The following is a 21,158-nucleotide window of genomic DNA, read 5'->3' as shown; positions in this document are numbered from 1 at the left end:
AGTTGTCACTTGTTTCGTGTTTAGTTTGGTTTTGCCATTTTATCATGAATATACAACAGGACAGTGCAACACGCCACACAGCGCATGTCACAGTTGATTTATTGAAAGAAACTTTCCGTGAACGAATAATTTCGCTTAATGGACCCGTGAATTGGCTGCGAGATCATGCGATTTAACTACGCTGGACTAATTTTTGTGGGGCTGTGTGAAGTCTCAGGTCTACACCGATAAGCCGCAGACGATTGACGCCTTGGACGAGAACATTCGCCACATATCACTCACATACGGCCATATTATATTGCTGCAAAAAAGTGATAGAAAATTGAACTTCCCGATTAGACTTTCTCCAAGCCAGTCGAAGTGGCCATATACCAGAAATCACATTTAAATAAAAATGGCAAAGAATCATCTTTCGAACAAAGCCAAATTCATGGAAATTTATATCATTTAATGGTGTTTTATTTGAACCTAAAGCTCTATACTTCTAAAAAAAACACCCTTTGCTATAATCATTCTGTTATCTCTATATATTAAAACAGATTTTTTTTTTTTTAAAAACACTAAGCACTTTTCATAATGCACTCAAAAGGGGAAAATAACTTTTCTGAGTCAGGAAGGAAAATTTAAGTATTCCAGTAATTTTCAGTTGTTTCAAGAAAAAGACTTCACAAACGAAGAAAAGAGCGGCTCAAGTCATGCAGAGACTTTTTTATCATTATCTAGCTTTCAATCATACATTTGAATGTTGACACATGCATATTTTTCTTAATGTGAATGTTTGGTTTGAAATTACTTGGGCGCACTTTCTTTGTTTGTCAAACTCGCGCCACGGCATGATAATATGATAATATGTTTTGGTAGTGTTTGACATGCAGGGAAAGGCTTTATTGTGACAAGGCTAAACTCGATCCGGTAACTTAACTGTTTACTGGTAAGAATGTGTCATTTCAGGGCAATGAAAAAACGAAAAAATGGTCAACAATGAACTCTACCTTCTGGAGTTCAGGGGTCATCCATTGGAGTTAGGGTTACAATTTCAACTATAAATATATCGCCAAACAGGCAATGGCTTCGTTCAAATGTAGAAGCAATTTTCACCCGTCAGAGCTTGACGGGCGATTTTCTAGTCAATTAAAAAAAAAAAAAAAAAAAAAAACAGATTTTCGCAACTCCAACAAACTATAGGGGGCGTCTAATGGCGGATAAAAAAGGTAAAACAAACAGATGCCGTAACTTATAACTTGCTTTGAATCTTTATGAATGACAGTAATTTTTCATCGTGTTTATGGGAAACTTTCTTTTCTATTCCTCTGAAATTACATTAAACTGTCTGAAGCCTGTAATTTTCCCCAAAGAAAACACGTGGAACGGAATGTTTTACCTTCTTCTTTAGTATTGTTAATCACCGCAAGGTAGCGTGTTCGAGCTCTGGAGTTGCGAATAAGGGTTTTTATTTCAGCGAAAAGTCCTAGGCTCAACTTAATTCGAGCAAGGAGCTAAAGAGCAAAATATAGTACTGGAGACCACGAATTTGAAAGCGACTTTTCAAACGCAGAAAACTACCGTTTTTCAATGCTCGGGACTCAGCAGCCCCTTAGCATCTACAGTGGCTCCCAAAAGTGTTCGTACACCTTGAAATTTTGTAGTAAAACCAAAATAACGCAAAACTGAATTCGAATACAAAGTCCTTTTTTTTTCCACACCATTCCTATGCCATTCTGAATAAAACCTAGAAGTTTTTTTTTTTTTTTCAAAATATTGCCTGATTTTATTTTTGAAATTTGTCAAAAAAAAAACGAAGAGAAAGGAAAAATACGCCACAAAAGTCATCGTACACTGAAATATTTTCGAATAAATTCATGATTAAAATTATCATATGTGGGTTTTGTATTATCTTTCCATTGTAATGACACTGTAAAGTCATTTACCGTTAATTTTTTGTCTATTTATTCCCTAATATTCTGCTTATTTTAAAATGACAGGTATGTATAGAAAACAACAAACACGATTCGAAATTTGATTTTTTTTCCCTCACAGTAGCCATAAATAGGTTTGAAATGTTTTTAAATTAGGTAATTTATACCATTCTATAGTGAAGTGCTTGATAAAATGCTTTAAAGACAAGAATCGAATCGAAAACAAGGTAAGAAAAAGTCAACTAGCAAAGTTAACAATGCGTGATCGGACGTTTACAGTTAAAAAAATTCTGAAAAATACACATTTGAGTGCTGAAAAAGTTTCTGCAGAATTGAATGCAACATTTTACGTTTAATTTTCACCTAAAATTGTTCGCCAAGTTCTCTGATTAGCTGAATTAAATGGGACCACTTCTCGCAGAAATTTTCTTGTTCGTGCGAAAAACAATAAGCTTACGCTTCCCGTCGTAATATCAATGATAAATAAGCTGAAAACGTTTTGGAACAACGTCTTACTTATAGGTAAAAATGAATTCAACATTTTGGGTTAAATTGTTGTATAATTGTAAATAGAAGAAAAAATTAGGAATTGAATCTTAAGAACTTAGTTGGGTCAATTGATCAGTACGGTGAATGTGTTCTAGTGTGAGGGTGCATTACGGCATCAGGACTTGGAAATTTGGAATTTTTTGATGAAATAATGATTCATGCTGTTCATTTAAATATTTTAAAGAACAATTTTGAACTATTAGCCCAAAATTTGGTAATCGGAAATAACTTTGTTTTTTTTCTCAAGATAACGATAAGACGCACACGTTTGCGTTTGGTGCCTCAAAAATTATCCTTAAGCTTAGAAATATCTTCTCGATCGCTAGATTTAAACTTAATGGAACATATTTGGAGATATCTGGTAGCTAGATTACGAAAATACACCATTGAAATGAAAAGCGAACTAGAAACAGTAAGACTCAAAGTGCGGCAGGTCACTTACTCAGAAATTGCACAAAAAAAGAAAGAAAAAACAATGAAATCTATTCCCAGACGTTTAAAAGCTGTTGTTGATACTGCATGATGTTCTACTAAATAATAACTTAGTAAAAACTTAGATTATTTACTAATTTTTTGACATTTTTTCAAAGTGTACAAAGACTTTTGTGAGATAAAATTTCCGGCAATTTTTGGTTTTTGATTTTTTAAAAATTATGTGTTAATGTTTTATTACAAATTTTCATGTAGTTTTATTAAAAACTAGTGGTACCCGCACGGCTTTGCCCGTAGTAGAAAAATTAAAAGGTTTTCTGGTTCGCATGTGTATTTACAAATAATGTATGGTGAATTTCTCGCCAACTGGCTTGTGCCCATGTTACGGTTCCACGTTATGATAATTTCGTAATTTACTCGTCCATCATTTTGTTCTTAAAATTGGAATAGAAAAAGATCCACATCGAATTTTCGAAAAATCGCTTCGAGGTGCACACCCCCATGATACAAACGAACTTTGTGCCAAATTTCATGAAAATCGGCCGAATGGTCTTGGCGCTATGCGCGTCACAGAGATCCTGACAGACAGAGATCCGGACAGAGGACATTCAGCTTTATTATTAGTAAAGATAAAGATAAAGATAAAGATAGATCATAGATCTTATAATAAAATACCTATTCCGAAATATTAATTCTAACCAATGAATAATAGCCTATTTCATTGAAAGTCGTAGGTGTGCGAACACTTTTGGGAGCCACTGTATAACTGTGCAAGTTCGTACAAGTTAGTTTGGAACGCGGGAAAGGGGTGCTCTTCAAAGCGGTTTTTTAGTGTCTCCTTTATATATCGGGTCATTTAAAAAGTCTCCGTATATTTTTGGTAAATTTTTGAGCAATATTTTTTTAATTGAAAATCAATTTTAATATAATACATATTGACCATTATTATGAATCACATTTTATCATTTTTCGTGTGGCTTCATAATTCCGTCGGTGTAAAACTTCTATGGTTTACCGGCAAAATACATGGCCAAGTAATTTTCAGTTGCTGTTCAGTCGGCCGGTTTTTTACCATCAAAAGAGTTTTTCAGAGACCGAAACAAATGATTTAACACAAAAAAATTTTATCGACCGAATGGGGTCGTTTCCAATATTTTAAAAGTATTCTTTTCTGAAAGAACTTGCTTAAAAACATAAGATCTAACCATATTTTAAGTAATTTGTTTAAGTTTAATATTTTTAGAAAATAACTTAAATCGGTGATCTTTCATTGTTTACATTTCTTGCCGATGACATACAAATGATGAAATGCCATTCTGTGTTGCCATTCTCAGAGCAAAATATTTAATTCGCTACTCACGTTTATTGGCAACGATAGGGTTGATAGCAAGCGTAGAGTGCAATTTTAATTCGCTGCTGAATTATCATTACGTGGAAACGTAGTAGAAAGATGCGCCATATTGCATCATTTGTGACGTCATCTAGACCACGCCTTGTTTGAAAAATCGGACATTTTAAAAAAATTAATTAAAAAATAACTGTTGGGAAAATAGAAGAATTTTCTCGGTCCATGTTATTTTTTTGCTTATTCTATCAATTTCAGTGACTAAAAGTACTACTTTTGACTAAAGGAAACACTCCCATTGCAAAATATAGAATTACAAATATTGCTACGAACTATAACGATCGCTAAAAATTGAATGCAAAACAAATTCACCAAAAAATAAACAGTGATTATTCTGCGTTGAGCTTCTATCAACTTTGAAAATTTTTTTTAAATTTAATTGTTGTGGAACAAAGACACTCAAAGTTCGGCTGAATGTTTTCTGACACAAGGGTACATTTGATTCTATTATCACGAAATTAGAAGTCAATTAAAGAATGATCTTTAAAATATCTTTCAGGGAGCTGTGTCAGATTAACTAAATGAACTTTTTTCTTCCTGTAAAATGAGAAAGATCTCTAGATTAAGTCTAGGTTAAGTTGGATATTAAATTTGAATAGTTTGATAATCATTTCAAAAGTACTTGTTTTTATACCCATTCCACCACACTTGACTCTACTTTCTTCTTTTTATCAAATACAGTGGAAAATTAGAGAATTGTTGATTACGAAAGGATGCAGTCTACGAGTTTGTGTATTTTATTATTATTATTATCATTTTAGTTTTCAGTTAATAAAATTGATAAATGAACTCTAACGCAATTTTCGAACGTAAGTACTTACCGAAACGCTTACGAGTACCTTTAGCACTTTCATCCATGTTCTTTCTTTGTACAAGAGTACTAATTTTATGGCAATACCTAGAAAACAAAACACTTGTCAGTAATGAAAAAATATTTTGACATAAGTTTTTTTTTTACTGTAAATTTTTACTGTTTTTAATGTTGATGGATGGTCCAGTTTCTAAACAGCATTTGATTGTTTATATATATAAAGGTAACGGTGTTTCTTTGTTTCTACCCGATAGCCAGAAGATCCCATAGCACCTACAGCCCTGAAACGTGGCACAAAAATTCGAACGTACCCCGAGACCGTGCACCTCGAAGCCGAAATTCTAAATTTCGAATTAGCTTTTTTTCTAATCAACTAATTAAGCTAAATTTCGGCAAATTAGGGGTAAAAATCCCCCCACACCCAAACATTATACATCGTTGGAAAGGGTTTTCCTTCCCAAACAAGATGATGTTTGTTCCATTTTCTCAATTAATTAAAACAGGAGATATAAGCGGTTCTAATTAAGCCAATTTTCAAGACTTCTCTTTCGAGAAATTGCTATTACACTAGGTCCACTTTCAAGACATTTTTTCAATTACTTTCTTTTTAAACATTTTGGAGGAAGTTGCCTTTGTTGCTTATGAATGTTTTACTGTTATTACTTTATTTTAAACTAGTGGTACCCGCACGGCTTTGCACGTAATTGAAAATTTAAAGGGCTTGTGGTTCGCCTGTATATTTACAAATAATGTATGGTGAATTTTCTCGCCAATTGGCTTGTTGCGGTTCCACTTAATAATAATTTCGTAATTTACTCGTCCATCTTAAGAAAATTTTGCTCTGGAAAATGTTCTTAAAATTGGATTAGAAAAATAACCACATCGAATTTTTGAAAAATCGCTTCGAGAACACAATCCCATGCTACAAACTAACTTTGTGCCAAATATCGTGAAAATCGACCGAACGGTGTAGGTGCTATGCGGGTCACAAAGATCCTGACAGACAGACAGAGAGAGATCCGGACAGAGATATATCCAGACAGAGAGACTTTTAGCTTTATTATTAGTAAAGATTAATTGTGCGTATGTTAATTGATTTTCTTTTTAAGCAGAAAGTCGCTTTGCGAATTTGGCGATGAATTATGGAGTGTTTTACATTTGAAAGCTACTGCAAATGTAATTTTGATATAATTTGTTTTTCTTTCATTCAACGGATTTTCTTTAAAATTTTAACACAGGCACCGCTGTGCGGGTACTGCAAGTAATGTATAAATCGAAAACCCATCAAGAAATTGTTTTAATTATGTTGTAACAAGAAATGGTTTGAATCTGAGTCATTTCGCAGGAATTGAGGTCGCGGGGTCAGTGGGGTTAAAAGGAATCATGATTAGGGGAGAGTGTTGAACCTTGGAACACTTCTCATATTTTAATTTTTAACGTCAATTATTTGAATCGAATTCAAAATCTAAAAGTAATATTAAAATACCCCACCATACGTCTATGCCATACATTTTTTTTTAAATTCAGACCCTTTGAAAATAAAATGTTGCCAGCCATTTTTTTGAAGTAAAAGTTCCAAGCTGACCCAAGATACAACATCCTTTTGTATCTTGGGCTTGGGACACATCCTGTTGTACTATGAGAAAGTCTTCATGATTCAGGAAACATCCGTATACTTAAACCTATTGACACTTTGAATTCGAATTCTGTTTTTCACAATCATGAGTTGCCACAGGACCCTACTCATTGGAGCCTATTGTTTCTAGAAACGGCTCATGTCCTCCCAAGTCTGCCCCTCCTCCTGGACGGTTACGTGTGTGTATGTGTGTAAGGACTTGTTTGTGTGTAGACGTGTGTGTGTGTGTGTGTAAGAGTGTATGTATGTAGGACATGGACGCCACCGCCTAGGAGGAGGGGATTCCGGTGGACAGTGCTGCTAGTGGAGGCTAGGACCAGAGGAGCAGCTCCGTCCTCCGTGAACGGCGGTGTTGCAGAGGCCCCTGGTCCATTCTGAAAAAGGAACTGGACATCAAGGACGATCAAATGAAAGCAGTAAGCAATCGTGATTGCTCAAAAAGAATTTTTTTTTCATGGTAGTGAACTTATTATGAATAATAAATAGTGAATTATGAATTATTATATATTACTAGCTGTACCCGACGCGCGTTGCTACGCCCACAAAAAAATACATCGTTATATTGATTTTCACGACAATCGGTTGAACGGGGCTGAAGTTGCTACTCTGCAGTGCCACCTGGTGGCGAGTGGCTTCAATGAGCATATTATGCACCTTCTCCGTGGAAAAATACATATATATAGCAATTTTCATAATAATCGGTCCAGGTATCAAGTGAAGCCGTGACTATACTCAAATTTTGTACTCACGCAGTTTGAAAAATCAATCAATCGCTAAAAATATCAACTAGAAAAAGTTTTAATTCCCCCCCGTTGCATGAAAAGCCATAAAACAATAAAGAAAGAATTTATTTGTTCAAACTCAAGAAAAATGGCAACAGCTAACTTCTTATCAATGAAATATTTCACGCGAATTAATTTCTGCAGCCGTTAATTTTATTCGTATTTATCCAATGGATTGTGACTTAAATTGGAATAAAAAAGGAACTATCGATCGGATTTTTTTCGAACTAGTCTATAAACATTCCCAGTACCAAAAATAACAAACGGTGAAAGTTTCAACCAAATCTGCCGGGTAGTTTTTGAGTTCGTGGATGACATACAGACAAACATTCATTTATATATATATATAGATTAAATGTGTTCAAAAGACTACGTAAGATTAGAACATGGTTCCATGAACCTAAACATATCTTAATTATTAAGAACCGTTGCGTACGGAATCATGGACGTTTGCGTACGTGGACGATGATTGTCCGGGTCGGGATGTGAACCACGGACTTTGTGATGCTAACCCAGTGCTTTAACCACTGAGCCAAAAGGGCCTCAAGGTTGGGGGCAAAGTTAGGTTACGAGCTCTTAAACGTACGCTGCATTGCTCCCCCCACTAAGTGATGGAGCAGAGAAGCGAAAAAGCTATTCAATTTATTAACAGATGAGGGGCTCCGAGAAGCTAGCCGCTCTGGCTGTAGTTGTGCCGTTACGCTGCAGCTGTCGTTGCGACAGTGTTGCCGCATGCAGAGTGAGAGGCGTGCAATTATATGAGCATCCGCAATCGGGCTCGTAAGTGAGCGCCAGCAGTCGGGCGGACGAGTGAAAGGCATAAGGCCATAACGAAGGGCATAAGGCGTATTCCTAATACTGCGTTACATTGCGCCATCTGTTGCCGGGTCACCAATATGCGGCGTACGGGATCATCATGACGTGGACGATGATTGTCCAGGTCGTGATTTGAACCATGCACCTTTGTGATGCTAACCCAGTGCTTTAACCATTGAACCAAAGGAACCTCATGGTTCGGGGGCAAAGTTAGGTTATGAGCTAACCAAGAGTGAGCCAAGAGTGCCAAGATGTGAATGAAGCCAAGACTATGAAGCCAAGAGTACCAAACAAACTGGAAGCTAATATAGATTTAGCACTGACCAGACGAGTGACCAGGGGCGGCATTTCAGCATTTCATTTGGGGGGTTGAGTTTCCTAAGTATGTATTACCACAGTGCGGTCCCAAACATACATTAGCTAACAGGAAGTGGTCATAAAATCGGTTTAATATGAATGAAAATTAGTGTTTAGAAACAATTAAAATTTTGATTCATTTTCTAATAAGTTATCATACAAAACATCTCGATACTAAAATTTTCATAGCTTTTGGAAAAGTTTTAATGCATGATTTTTGGAATTCGGAAAAGCAGGAAATTGTGTTACTAATCTATCAGTGCCAATATCGTGCTGTTTTGCCAGTGCAACTAAATAGAAAAGATGGTGAAAAAGCTCATGCCCTTTAGCATGAATGACTTGGTTTGAATTTTTTACCCGTTGTGTTTCGAAAATAATTCTCTAACCTCCTGAGACATAAAAAAAAATCTTTTTCTACTAGCTGAACTGATTGGAATACTTAAAAAATAGTTGAAGTAGCAAAGTTATGTATGAAAACACTTTTTATATCTTGCTCACCCAGGCAACTTCAAAAATTATGAGGGGCTTAATTTTTCATCATTGAATAATCTAGTCTCGTCGGCGCTGTCAACTTCAATAAGATGTCATCTACCTCCAGTTCTGTCATTCACTATTCCAGACTAATTAGTCCATAACAAGGACGAATCTGTAGTCTCTCGCGTGAGAAATGATCTTGTCGGTATATTGCTTGTATTTTTTCTTGCCTCATGCTAAAAATTTTACTCATAATTGAAGCGTTTTATTTTTCGTTTTCAAAATCCAATCCAGATATAATAGAGCCAACCATACAGAAAAATAAATATCATCAAATCTTGTGTTAATTTCATTCGAAAATGTATCTATTACTTCATACAAAATATTTAAAAAATCAATGTTTGACTTCACATCATCATGTAGATTTTTGTCACTTTTTTTTTTTTTTGAGCAATCACGATTGCTTATTGTTCTCACTTGACCGTTTTTGGCGTCCGTGCCTTTTTCAGCTTGGACCAGGGCTGCAGCACCACCGTCCACCGGCGCACAGTGTGGCATAGTGGGCAAAAATCCACCGAACTTGCGGGTTTTGAGCTAGGATCTTCTATTATGGCTCAAAATGCGGAAAATTTTTTCGACTATTTCGTAGTGGTGCTACAATTTTGAATTTCTTAACCCCCTAAGCGCCGCAGAGCTCAGAATGGACCCAAGTCGCGATTTTGAAAACTAAAAAGTATGACCATATTTTTTCCCTGATATGTGACTCAATGCTTAGTATAAATCGAGGAATTGGATGATAAAACACAACTTTTGATCGCTGCTGGGTGTTTAGAAATGCTTTTTTCGACCGTATAAGTCATTAAAAACATGATTTTTCAGGTTTTTCCGTTGAAAAAATGGGTTTTAACGGTCTTCACACACCTCCCGCTCAAGAACAAATATATATTTTAATTCTAAACTACAAGTTTTCAATCATTTTCCAAAGTTCAAAAGGTAAAAACCTCCCTAAAACACCGAAAAATTGCTCAAAGTCCGAATTTCAGCTCGAGATCCTACCATTGCCCACGGGAGTACATCTGTGCAATAGCGCAAGCAGCTTATTTTATATGTATACATTTATATGCATACATTTCGAGAATAAATTGTCTGCGTTCGAATAAAGACCTTTACATTTAGAATTTCCGAATGCTTTTGATGTTTTTAAGAAAATTTAATGTATTAAAGTAACAGTTGAGCAAATGGGTAGACACAAAATTAGTATGTTTGTCTGTTTCCTCGGAATAATCGTAATATTCGAATTGTGTAATAGGTATGTTCACTTATTTTGTCCTCTGTTACAAATATTTTTAAAAAAAATTATGTAAATTACATTTTTTTAAATTTGTTTCTGCGTGTAAGACCAACAAAACAACATAAATTTTAAAATAAATTCTATTAAACTTTATAATAAAGTTAAAATAACATGTCTTTACTGTTTTTCATACTTCTAAAGTGAAAGCTAATGGACATATAATTGTAAATATTTGTTTTTTAAATTAAATAGAGTGAAGTAAAATCATATAATTTCATTAATCCTTTCAGCCTTACCTCAAATTCAGCTGTATTATAACCTATAAATGATGTTGTTAGGAACAAAACTGGGGCTAAAAGGGTTCATCTGAGCATTAGTTGTTTAGTTTAAAACACATTGAAATTTTAACATGTGTTTTTATATTTTATGTTAGAATTCCAACAAAAACACTTACGTAAAAGTGAAAATACCTGTTGCAAATCAAATATTACGATTATTCCGAGGAAACAGACAACATACTAATTTTGCGTCTACACATTTGTTCAACTGTTACTTTAATACATTAAATTTTCTTAAAAACATCAAAAGCATTCGGAAATTCTAAATCTAAAGGTCTTTATTCGAACGCAGACGATTTATTCTCGAAATGTATACATATAAAATAAGCTGCTTGCGCTATTGCACAGATGTACTCCCGTGGACAATGGTAGGATCTCGAGCTGAAATTCGGACTTTGAGCAATTTTTCGGTGATTTAGGGAGGTTTTTACCTTTTGAACTTTGGAAAATGATTGAAAACTTGTAGTTTAGAATTAAAATATATATTTGTTCTTTAGCGGGAAATGTGTGAAGACCGTTAAAACCCATTTTTTCAACGGAAAAACCTGAAAAATCATGTTTTTAATGACTTATACGGTGGAAAAAAGCATTTCTAAACACCCAGCAGCGATCAAAAGTTGTGTTTTATCATCCAATTCCTCGATTTATACTAAGCATTGAGCCACATATCAGGGAAAAAATATGGTCATACTTTTTAGTTTTCAAAATCGCGACTTGGGTCCATTCTGAGCTACGCGGCGCTTAGGGGGTTAAGAAATTCAAAATTGTAGCACCACTACGAAATAGTCGAAGAATTTTTCCGCATTTTGAGCCATAATAGAAGATCCTAGCTCAAAACCCGCGAGTTCGGTGGATTTTTGCCCACTATGCCACACTGTGCGGCGGCGGCGCGGCTGGTCCTGAGCACTGTCCCCCGAAATCCACTTTTGCTGGGCGGTGGCGTCCATGTCCCACACACACGAACGCCTACACACACACACACACACACACACAAACGAACACCTACACGCACACGCACGTACACAACACTCATTCACACATATGCATACATACACTTACGCAGCCACGCACCCACACACATGCGCCAACACAAACACACACGCTCGTGATTGCGAAAAACATAATTTGAATTCAAGATGCCAAAAATTCAAATTATTATTATTTTTTTTTTTTTTCGCCTTTAAAAAAACTGATTCTGAGGAATCACGCTTCATTGAAATATACATTTATGTAAAATCTATTTTCAGTTTCAATTGTAGATTGAACTATGGTAGTATAGCAGAGGCGTAGGAACTTTGTAAAAGTAGGGGGAGCTGGGGCTTATAGTAGGAAATGTACAGGATCCAAGGGGTAGAAGCAGTGCCGCAACCAGAAAATAATTTGGAGAGGGGGGGAGGGATTGCGGACTTAATTTTTTTTCTCATATGAAATTAGCTTCGATGCTTCCATCTCTCTATCTCTCTTTCCCAGCCTTTTTTTCAATCATATTTAATATCATTGCACAAGGGGGTGATAAAACTTCTGGTTTTGAAAAGTTGGACTCTCAGTACTCGAAGATGAGCACATAAAAATTGAGGGGTCCAGGGGTTCTCTCCCAGAATGTTTTGAAATTCTAGTTCTGAAATCGTAGTTTTAGGCAATGCTTGGTGATGCTGAGGGTAGAAAATGTTTGTCCCTGAAAATTTTTCGAAGTTGATGTCTTAAAAATAAGATTATATATCTACCATACTAGCGGTACCCGCGATGCCCGTGCTAAGAATTTAAAGGAAGTCCGTTGAATAAAAAAAAAATCCTTGCCCCACCCCCTTTTGATGTAAAATTATAATTTTTCTTCCGCTAAAACGCGTACACACCTTTTCAAAAAACCTATTGAAGTCTCTTTGGAATTTAAAAATATTCGCCAAAACACATTAAATGATTAACAGTTGATTTAAAACTCAAAATAATCCTTCAACTGTATAGTTCATCACTTAACGCGTCAAGCAACCACGCTACCGTAACACTGCCCTTGAGCGAGTGAAGCAGGGTTTTTTTTCTGCTATTTAAAATGTTTCTCCAAATAAACAATACTTAACTAAAAACGTTATAAAGAATAATCACAATTGTATAATACGGCAAGTCAAATTGTTTACTTAGATAAGTAACTATCTTCAACTATAAGAACAAAAATAAACGTTGAAGAAATAAGAAAAAACAAAACCCAATAGAAAAATCGTACAAAATCAAATTATGTGCCTGAATATCGAAGAAATCTCATTCAAAAATCATTTCGCTGACCACAACAGTCCAGCAATAGCGTAGCGTCTGAGCCGCGCGGCATGGTTCCTCGCAGCTATTGACACTGTTAGCCAGCGCCCTCTCGATGAGTTAACTTACCCCGCCATCTGTTAGGAACTCACTAAACAATTAATTAAACATTTAATTTGCAATTACAAATATTTCGGCCAATCTGATTTTTTAAAAAAGCCTATAGTCTTCCTCAGTAAATGAACTATTCAGCTCAAAAATAATTTTTCAATTCGAACCAGCAGTTCCTGAGATTAGTGAGTTCAAACAAATAAACTCTTCAGCTTTATATTATTAATATAGATAGATTTGTTGACTTTAGTGAAAATGATATAACTCAGGGATTGTCCTCGATCGATTTTTCGAATCGATTTACATCTCCCTCTCAGTATTTGAAATTTGAAGTTCCGAAAAACGCAATTGTAGACAATCTTCAACTACGGGAAAAAAGGGTATCGTGTTTTCCTGTGGAAAACTTTTAAAACTGAAGTCTTAGAGAGCGTTCTTCAATCTTGTCATCAGAAAAGGTTCCTTCCCCTTTAATTTTTCGAAATTGTAATTGTAAAAACTCCATTTCGTCGTTTTTTTTTTTTTTTTTTTTCTTTTTCTTTCTTTTTTTCTTCAATATCAGAGAGAAGGGTATCGACAGTCGCGCTCCAGTAATTTTTCGAAATTGTAGTCTAAAAAAAAGACTGTAGATTTTATTTGTTGGTAGAATTAGGGTCTCAGCAATTGAAGCCCCAAAAACGGAACATTATATGATATCATATGTTGTTGGAGGGCCAGGTATTCAGGGACTCTCTTCTGGAAATTTCCAGGAAATAGTCGGGAGCACTGGAAACAAAATTTGAGGTATTCTGTAAATAGTTTTGGCGGGAAAGGAGGGCTTTAGCAGCGTAGCATTTATAAAACATACTTATTTTCAGAGAACTAGAAAAAGGGGAATAAATGAAAGAGGAGGGCGGAAAAACAATACGTTTGAAATGTGTTAAAATGAAATGTTCGTCATGTATTAAATTGTTCAGATACATTTTAGTAAAAGTACTTGATAGAAACTATAAAATATTATTGGAGCTTTTTTCTGAAATAATAAATGAAAAGTAACAATTTTAACATGAAAATATATTTGTATGCTACAAAAAGTCTTAATTTTGAGAAAGCAAAAAACAAGAATAAATTTAACTTCTTAAATTATAATCTGTTCAAAGTTTTTCATTTCAATGAACTCGCACCGTTTAAACTGTGTTTTACATTGTAACTGTTTTTACTATTATGGAGATTTTTATGAATAGTCTAATGAAGATTTCACTGATTTTTATTAGTGTGAATTTTTGTTCTTGTAGTACCTTTAGTATTCTTTGAATGATATTTATCTTTGCAGTTTTATAACTTCATAAAAAATAACTATCCCTGACGGTTTACAATAATTCAAAATAACTGGTACAAAGTTTTTTTTTTAATTTTCACCTTGGGATGGTTCTAGAAATTGCGTTTCTTTATCACAGCAATGATATGCGCCGCGAAAAGTAATCTCTAGGTGTGCCACTGATTTAGGTTGTTTCTCTTGACGATATTTCCCACCAAAAACAATAAATTTAAATTTTAAAGAAATTAAAAAAATTGTTCGAATGATAAATATAGGGAGGAAAAGGGTGAAAGCGAACTCAAATGCACTGACCACTCCATCTGTCCTGAGCTGCTTTTGTTGCTTGTTGCTTGTTGTGTGGAAATTCCTAGAAAAGCCAGATCACATTTTTGAAATCAGGTTTGAGGCAGACTGTACGGCAAAAAGCTGTAGTGCGAGAATTTTTCCGGAGGAGCCGAGCCTGTCTGAAATATTCCAGGGGGAGCCCAAGATCCCCCAGCTCCCCCGGTTCCTACGCCTATGTAGTATAGTGCACAGATCAATTGTAGATTGAACTATGGCTTGAATAGTCCGAAAATTAAGGGTAACAGATTGTGAAGATGTTTTGATAGAGTAAAGCATTTTTCAAAAACTTTCCTCAATACAAATTGAATAAAAATTCGCACGAAGTCATACATGCCAAAGGGCATGAGCTTTTTCACCATTGAAAGAATCGTTTTGCAATAATTCTTCCAGTCGTCAAATTGCTGCTTTGAAGTTATCGAGAAATGTTTTTATGGTTTTAACTCTTAAAGACCATCTTGTGTCATTCCGAGATTGCATAATTATAGAGTACCCATAAAAGGTATCTGTTGATATGTTTTTTTAATTCAATAATCACATGCATTTTAAGAAGTTACTATGAAAACATATAACCTCTTCAGACCTAAGGTACACATATGTGTACCTGCAAAAAATTTGCATTTCTCTTAGGTTAAAAAGAAAATTTTTAACGAAAAAAGGAATGCATTACAAAATCTATGCTTGAAGCTTTTATTTTTCATCAATAGATGACAGCACCATTCCGAACTTTTTTTTTTAGTCACTGCGGGAAATTTTGTAATGTCAAGGATGGCGATGAACAAAAAACCGAGAAAAAGTAAGTACATTTTAAATCCTTTACTATTCAAATAATGTCTTGTATATTTTTTAACAAAGTCTTTAATGTCTGTTTGAACTCATAAGCAAAAATAAATGAGTTATCTTTAATAGTTTCATTTAAAATGAGAGTTGAATCAAGGTACACATATGTGCACCTCAGGCATTTGCGCGCCATTTTCTGGCTGCTTGTTGACCGTGTGATGTTTATTTTTAGATCGATTTTCAAATTATTACTTCTGGCTCTTATATATTTTGATATCTTTTACATAATAAAAAAGGAGTTCATTTGTTAAAATTTAAAAAATAATAATTAATAAGAAAATTGGTGGGGTTTTTTTTTTTTTAGTTAAATAAGTCAAGTATTTATATTGTAAGCAATCAACTTCACACGAGTAATGGTTTTTCTAAACTGAATATTTGACCAAATATCAGGCTGAACTGCTGACTGTTTGAGCGTTAAATAGTAACTTTAAAAAACAATACCTGTTTAAAAAAATTTTGCTTGAAAAAGTAATAAAACACAAAAGGAATTTAATTTGGTAATGCAATCATTTTCTTTATCCAGGATATCTTACTCAAGATGAAGTTCTTGAACTTCTACAGCAGAGTGATTTTTCTGATTTATCTGAAGAGAGCGATTCGGATGAGAGCTATTCTATCCATGAAACGAATGCTTCTTCTAAAATCAATGACGATGATTCTGAAGATAATTCCACAAATGAGCCCACTGTTGTTGATGACACGAATACAGTTACCGAAACACGGAAACTAGTATGGAAAAAAAAGAAGTACGCATTTTTCATATTTTTTTACATAATCTAAAATGCCCTCATATTTTATCATTAAAAAAATTGTCTTTTCTAGTATTATGAAATTAAAAAAAATAGTAAATTTTGCATTTTTTTTACAAAATGCTCCAAAAAGGTCCGCAAATGGAAGATGATGGAGAGTTCAGTGATGAAAATGAAATGGACCTGCTAGAAATGTTTTTTGAATATTTTAATCTTGAATTTTGGGAAGAACTTTCTACTCAAACAAATTTGTATTCTGCACAACAGCGTGATCACAAATCTGTTAAAACAACTGCTCATGAAATGATGAAACTTGTTGACTATTCATCGCCATGGGAACTTTGAAGTATCCCCAAGTAAGATTGTACTGGTCTCGTGAACTAGGACTTCCTTATTTCTTGAATGCAATGACAAGAGATAGATTTTTTGAGCTTCGAAACTATTTGCATTTTGCAGATAATTCTGCTCCAAGAGACAACAACGACAAAATGGGGAAAATACGTCTTATTTTAGACTGTGTGAGAAACAAATGCATCACTTTACCAAGGCCAAAACATATCTCTATTGACGAACAGATGATTCCTTTTTCAGGGAGATGTCAGTTCCGTCAATACGTGCCATCCAAACCTAACCCACTTGGATTAAAAAATTTCATACTAGCATCAACAGAAGGTTTGGTATTGGATTTTAAGTTGTATCAAGGGAAAGGGACAGTGCCTGAATTAGATATGAAAGAATTTGGGTTAGGAGCTGGAATTGTTAAGTTACTAACTCAAAATGTGCCTGACGGAGAAAATATTATCTACACTGATCGATATTTCACTAGTACAAAATATGGAGAATATTTACTATCAAAAGGCAAATATTTGACGGGTACTATACAGCGTAATAGAATTTCTCACGCGTCTAAGAAAATGAAACCTGACAAATGTATGAAAAGAGGAGAATGGGATAAATGGGTAACAAATGATGGAAAATTGTGCCTTGTCAAGTGGAAAGATAATAAATCGGTAGCTTTGTTATCCACTTGTATAGGTAGTGAGCCAATTGGAAGCTGTCGGAGGTGGTCAAAAGAATCAAAGAGAAAGGAGGACGTAACACAGCCTGCTATTGTCAAGGCCTATAATATGCGTATGGGAGGCATCGATTTGTGTGACCGTTACTTATCATATTACCGGTGCGCAATCCGGACAAAAAAGTGGCCTACGCGGGTATTTACCCATTTTATAGATTTAGCAGTAGTGAATTGCTGGATATACTACAAAATGTTGCAAAAGCGAAAAGCTGAACTTTCTGGATTGAAGCTGAAGAATGTGATGTCTTTATTGCAATTTCGGATGCATATTAGTCGGGCACTATTAAAGTATGAGGGTACTCTATTGATAAACAGAAAAGGACGACCAAGAATGATAAATAAACACTCCTCTGTGGATGAAGTCCACTTAAACCAGGAACAATCATCAAATGTTGGTTACACATTTAAAACAAGAGTAGAAAATCCATCGCCATCATCAGGCGAAAATACTCCAAAGCGATCAAGGCAAGTTGTGCCTACTCCTTTGAAAGAAGTAAGACTCGATATGTCAAACCATCTTCCAAAGTATATGGATGATAAATTTGCATCAAAATGTAGGTATCCGGGCTGCAAATCTAGAAGTAGAGTCAAGTGCACAAAATGCAACATCTACTTACGTATATTGAAAAATAATAATTTCTTAAAATATCATTCAAAATAAGGCTTAACATATTTTTAATTATCAATTTTGTACTTCTTTGTTTTAAAAGGCTTCATATTAAAGAAATATTGCATTTAGTAACAAAAAAGTAAAGTTTTTTTTTTTTTTTTTTTTTTTTTTTTTTTTTTTTTAAAGTTTTGGATACATTTACTTGCTTAAGTCCTGAGGTACACATATGTGTACCTTAAAATTTTGGGACTTAAAATTGATCAAGTACCAAATCTTTTTTTCCAGGTATAATTCACACCTAAACAAACTTAAAAAACTTAAAATCCAAATTTTTATTCACTTAAAAAAATCAGGACTGAAGAGGATAATGCATTGAGCAGCTGAAACGTGTTTCTAGCAGAAGAAAGCGATAAACACTCGTTAAATAAATATACACTTAAAAAATGAGCGTAAAAGTGACTGTAAAACATCAAGGAATTCTCTTTTCAAGGAAGTGGAGCAGTCACACCACATTGCACGGGATTCTCATATTGGACATACTATCATACTCATATTGGGAACACAAGTATGAAATATTTAGCCTATATGAGGAAATGTCTTCTTTAGTTAAAATTAATATGGTTCTCTATTAGCTTTCTTCGTTCTGAAAAGGCCGGAAAATACTTCATGAATTTCTAAGTCATCATCCAAATAACGAAAAACACTTTTTCTAGTCTGGGAATGTGTCGAGTTTCATCAAATAGTTACTGAGAACCAGTGATTTTTTTTTTAATGAACATTGATTCTCGACTTCCATAAATTGAATTTACCAATTTTTCTATCATTCTATTCAAAAAATTTGGGGGTGCGACCGCCCTCTCTTGACCCCTCTATTTGCCGCCCCTGTGATTGACCGAAGCATGGTTCGGTTCAACTCGCGTTGAGATAAATATTTAAAGAAAATATCATAAAGTATTACTGCAATTGATGGTTAGAATGAATTATTTATAGAAAAAATACTTTCGAAATTACACTCGAAATTAAATTTCACAAAAGGAAAAGGGAGTAATCAGGGAAATAGAAAAAAAAAAAAAAAAACATGGTGCACAGAAACGCACAAAAATGTGATTCATCACACCATTCCTAAGGAAAATATTATTTTGCATTTTTTTTCTGCGGCCTTTGGTTAATGATATTTTATTAGTTCATGCTTTTGAAGCCAAATTTTTACATCAATAGATTGATTTTGGTTCTGTAGCATGGAAAAAGAAATGTACATTTAAAATATAAGTAGATATTTAGTTAGTTAAATTAAAAATTATTTAATAGAAATTATTTATTATTTTCAGCTAATACCGAAAATACCGTTATTTTACCTCAGTAAATACCGGTATTTCGAAACTGCAAAATTGCTCGAAATACCGGTATTCGGTATACCGGTATTGCAATCCCTACTTGTACCCTTAACTATGGGAAAAAAAAAAGTGCTTTAAATTAGATTGTTCCTGTAAAGAAATTGGTGAATAGCTAAAATGTACTGAAGCCCTGTGTTTAAAAAAGGGTGTTTTTTTTTAGAGGTAGAGAGCTTTAGGTTCAAATGAAACACGGTTAAATGCTGTTAATTGCCATGAATGTTGCTTTATTTGAAAGATGATTCTTTGCCATTTTTATTTAAATATGATTTCTGGCATATGGCTACCTCGGCTGGGTCGGAGAAAGTCCAATTTTCTCTTTTTTTGCAGCAATAGAGGCCGTATGTCAGTAATAAAGCGGAGAATGTTCTCTTTTAAGGCGTTAATTGTCTGTGGCTTATCGGTGCATACCAGAGACTCCACATAGCCCCACAAAACGTAGTCCAACGGTGTTAAATCGCATGATCTTGCAAGTCAACGCACGGGTCCATTACGTGAAATGATTCGTTCACCGAACGTTTGTTTCAATAAATCAATTGTGACACGCACTGTGTGGTGCACCGCCTTGTTGTCGATTCATGATGAAATGGCAAACTGAACTGAACACAAAACAAGTGACAGCTATCAAAATGACACACATATCAAACAGTGTTGCCAACTTAAAGTTCTATACCTCTAAAAAAATACACTCTTTATTTTAGTAAGAATAAACTTGACATCTTTTTTGCATAATCTAAATTTTTATATCAACAGAAAAAATTAATTTTGTTTTCAAAACAAGTTTTAAATTCCAAAAAAGGTACATTTGACGTAACCTGTAACATTAGAACTTAGTTAAAAAATAGATGTTAATGTACGAGAAAGTAGACTCGTTTAATTCTAACAGCCTTCTTGCTAACCATGAAATGTTGAATAAAATTTAGAATTACTCACCTGTTTCATAAACTTACGGGACCAGAAATTGAGCTTTTTCATTTCCCATTATTCATGATTAATTTTATGAAAAGGTGTTTTCTATCTTAACAATTGTCATTTTGAAACATTTGATAACACTTCGCCAGAGTGCACTGCTCCAATGCTTTTTATGATTAAGTATATTCCAAGTAGTTGTTTCCGATTATAATCTAAAACGCAATTCATTCAGATAACAGATAAGATTTTATCAGTAAAAAAATCAAAAGAGAATTTTACTATGAAGTTGAAATTATTCGTGCTTTTGTGTACACTTGTTTTTTTAAATAGAAAACTACTTTCAAAGTGAGAAATGTGTTAAAGAAGCATTTAAGTGACTTAAACTGAGTAGAAATAACTTCATCTGTACAACAGATTAGTTTTTGTGCAACGAAGAAGTTATTTTAACGAGCTTTTTATCAGCGCCAAAAAGATAGCGATATTGGAGCGAGCATTATCAAAAAGAAAAAGAAAAAAGGGAAAAAAAGTAATAAAAATGAAACAAGAAATAATAAATACTCGAATTACTTTTATGATTACGTTAATTGTTATTTTAAAACTATTTATTGGAATTTTTATAAGTTATTTGATTGTTTTTTACGCATCAATTTATTTTTGATTTTGTTTTTTTGTACTTCACGACCTATTATCAAGGGGAAAAAACTATGAAGATGAAGAGATAAAAGGAAAGATTATATACACACCATGTTATCGGAAACAAGATCAATTTTTTCATTAGTT

At 34.2% G+C, this 21,158-nt stretch overlaps 1 protein-coding gene across 1 annotated transcript in view; it reads right to left on the bottom strand.

Moving 5' to 3' along the window:
* LOC129227002 (sialin-like) overlaps nucleotides 1-20,534 on the bottom strand; it is a 34,054-nt gene extending 13,520 nt beyond the window's left edge. Inside the window, exons 1-2 of the mRNA XM_054861629.1 lie at nucleotides 20,400-20,534; nucleotides 5,124-5,200 (exon numbers count right to left, since the gene is read on the bottom strand). Coding sequence (XP_054717604.1) covers nucleotides 5,124-5,160 — 37 coding nt within the window. The 5' untranslated portion in view covers nucleotides 5,161-5,200; nucleotides 20,400-20,534. The remainder of the gene's footprint in view (nucleotides 1-5,123; nucleotides 5,201-20,399) is intronic.
* Between the last annotated feature and the right edge of the window lie 624 nt (nucleotides 20,535-21,158).

This window comes from Uloborus diversus, chromosome 7 (genome assembly GCF_026930045.1).
Source record: "Uloborus diversus isolate 005 chromosome 7, Udiv.v.3.1, whole genome shotgun sequence".
NCBI lineage: Eukaryota > Metazoa > Arthropoda > Arachnida > Araneae > Uloboridae > Uloborus > Uloborus diversus.
The sequence above is the reverse complement of the archived record's forward strand: the minus strand, read 5'-3'. Positions and strand labels throughout refer to the sequence as shown.